The 3052-nt window shown below is 62.3% G+C and overlaps 1 protein-coding gene across 1 annotated transcript in view; it reads left to right on the forward strand.

The window, feature by feature from the left end:
• The first annotated feature begins 261 nt into the window (after positions 1-261).
• NKX2-1 (NK2 homeobox 1) overlaps positions 262-3052 on the forward strand; it is a 7133-nt gene continuing 4342 nt past the window's right edge. The window contains exon 1 of the mRNA XM_040559868.1: positions 262-412. Within this exon, the coding sequence (XP_040415802.1) occupies positions 360-412 (53 nt within the window). The 5' untranslated portion in view covers positions 262-359. The remainder of the gene's footprint in view (positions 413-3052) is intronic.

Genomic DNA, 3052 nt, shown 5'->3' on the forward strand with positions numbered 1-3052 from the left:
CGGTTCAGACGCGGCTCGGGTGCCGCCCGTTCCCACTGTTCCCACTACGGACAAGAGCACCCGCGCCCCCCCGCCCCGGGGCAGCAGCGGAGCGGCGCCGGGCCGAGGCAGCTCCAAAAACCCTGCCCTGGCACCTGGCACCTGGCCCCTCCCTGGCCCTCTTGGCCGGGAACGGCCCGGCGGAGGAAAAGCCGGGGGGTCGGAGGATTAGGGCAGAAAGCTTCGGCCGCCCGCCAGGAATTGGGGAAGGAGGGGCGAGGGCTGCGAGGAGCCCGCTCTGCCCTCGCACGGAGCCCTGCCAGTGGGGCCGGAGGGGACCGACCGATCACGGAGGGGCCCCGAGGAAGCCTGCATGCGAGATGCTCCACGCCCTGGGCAGCTGGAGGAGCAACTGTGCGTGCGCTGCGGAGGGGTGAGGATTTTCGGCTGGGGCTTTGGCTGGTTCGCTTGCTTGCTTAGATTCCCACGCCAGGGGACGAGGTCGCGACCGGTACACGGCAGATTTGCCCCCAGCCTAACGAAATATGCAAGGCAGGGGGACTGTTCCACGGGGGGGGGGGGAGTTGTCCCGATGAGCTCAACGGGCAGTTTTTCGCCCCAGGCGCGCTCTGTGCCGAGGGGGCGCTTGCAGGGAGGGTGTCTATGTAGGGCGACCCTGCCTCACACGCCTGAGCATGTGCTGCACAGGCAGGGAGCGGTTCCCGGCGCCCTGCCCGGGGCCGGCAATGACAGCGACACAGGTCCGCCCCACGCAGTGGCTGCGGAAACGTCCCCTCCGCTCCCTCCTTCCCGGAGCGGTCTCTGGGCAGGATGCGCTGTGCGCACGCTTCGTTTGCGGGGGGCACGGCACGACACCGTGCATCAGGGCCGGAGTTTCTCTGTCGGACGGGAGAGGGATGAATGGAAGGGGGCGCCGGGTGCCTCTCCCCTCGTCCAGGCGCAGGGCTTTGGGAGGGGATTTTAAATCTGTCTCTGGGTGCGTTAGGCTTGTGCTGATAACCGGGACGGAAGAGAGAGTTCCTCCCCAGTTCTCCCCGTGCCCGCTTGAAGGCTGTCCCAGCAGGGGCTGAACCCTCCGCACAGCACCCTGAGTCCCGCTCCAGGGACACGCAGCACCGGGTCACGCGTGTCGCAGTGGCACCCTATGGGATCACGGGGGCCTCGTCCCCTCGTGTTAGGAACCAGTGCCTGAGAAGTGAGGCTGGTGCCGAGGAAGGCTTCGCCCCCACGTCGCCTGGGCCCCTGCCCTCTGCCCCCCGAGCCCGGCTGCCCCGGGGGGGTCGGCATCTGCCTGGTGCTGGGCCGTGAGCTCTGCCTGCGGGGAAAGGTGCGGGGCCGTCACCGCCCGCCGAAAGGGCTCGGAGGCGGGGGATACAGGCTCAGGGCAAGGAGCTGATCTGGACACCCGAGCGGGCAGAAGTGACCCCCCCCTTCTCCATCCCCCGCCCGGCGAAATGGGTGGCAAGTCCTGCTGGAGCCCTTCCGCGGCTCTGGCTGGACGAGCACATTTGATTCCTGTTGGGAAGGCACGGCGGCTCGCATAAAAAAGACATTGTTGTCTTTGGAGAGCCCTGCGCGCACTTTCAAAAGCTGATCCTTGAGTTCCCAGCCCCCGCAATCCAGTTGATGAGGAAACGCGCTGCGGTCTTGGTGGCACCGTTTCCATTGGGATTGGCACCATTTGATTGACAAAGTCTCCCATTCTTCCACCTCTCGAGTGTTATCAAACGGATTGTGTGGGGTCAGAAGCTATTGAAGGGACGTCCGTGTAGCCGCATTCTGCAAACACGGGGTGAAGACCGTGCCTTTCTCATGAAAATGCTTCCACCAGGCAAAACGCATCTCATCTTCCCTGCTCTCCTCCTTTAGCATTTCCTTTTAACTCGAGCGTTTTACTAAGCAGCATCAGCAGGTAAACGAGCACATCACCAAAGGCAGCCTAGGCAGGACCCTGTCGGGGCGGCCACCCCCCGAGGGGAGCGGGGGACAGCTCTGGAGAGCAAAACTTGGGTGGAGGGTTGCAAGGAAAAGGGTGAGCGGTCGGGGCAGAGCAACAGCAAGGAAGCTTTCTCGCCGGTTTCCGCGGCTTGACTTGCCCTGGCAAAGTTAATTTTGGGGCGGGAAAGAAGGACCAGGGGCTGACCCGCTTCTCTTCCACTGGATCTGTCCAGAGGGGCTAAAAGGTGCTGCTGGGACCTTGAGGGGTGTAGCTGTGCCCGTTTGCGCGCCGATGTCCTTACAAATAACCGACCAGCCCTGCCAAGAGACTTTCACCCCGCTGCCCAGCCAAGGCGGAATGAAGAGCTCTCGCTTTAATTCCCCTTTACAAGACCCCGCGCAGAGCCAAGGCAGGACTGCCTCGGGTTAATCTCCTTGAGCAGGCTTTCGGAGGCGATTTAAGCAGCGCTCCTTCGAGCGGGGGAATCAATAGAGCCAGCGGTGAAAGCAGCGACCGCCGCCGCGCCCCGGGAAAACGCAGGGCGGGCGGTGGGCACCGGGCACCCAGCGCTGCCCGCCCCCGGCCACCCCCAAGCTCCATCCCCGCAGAACAGCAGCCGCTGCCCCTGCACCATGCAACCCTCGCCAGCCCTCATCTCTGACTTAAATCCACCGCAGCCTTTTGGAGGATCCCTTGGTAATTTTTTTTTTTTTTTTACCTTCCGTCCACCCCCTATTTTTTTTAAGGCTAATAAAAGAGGCACGGAGCTGATGTGTGAGAAATCAGGGGCAAGCATAAACAAAAACAAAGAAGCAAACAAACAGGCAAGGTCGAGTGTCTCTCTCTGTAAGAGCAAAACAGCATACCTTTCTGAAAAACACGCGCAGAAAGAGGGGAGAAAAGGCGGGGTGGTGATCGTGGTGGATGGGGAAGAAATGCTCCAGGGATCTGGAAAGATAAGATCTAAAGATCTGGAAAGAAAAGAGGATGTGGTAAAAGCAGCTGTCCTTGTAGCCCAAAGTCGCCCTTCCGTGCCCTTGGTGGCCCAGCGGACCCACACCAAGCCCACTTCGGGGCACTCGGGCCGGAGGGAGCTGGTGCCAAGGCAGCTGA

This window comes from Cygnus olor, chromosome 5, assembly GCF_009769625.2.
Source record: "Cygnus olor isolate bCygOlo1 chromosome 5, bCygOlo1.pri.v2, whole genome shotgun sequence".
NCBI classification, from domain to species: Eukaryota; Metazoa; Chordata; class Aves; order Anseriformes; family Anatidae; genus Cygnus; species Cygnus olor.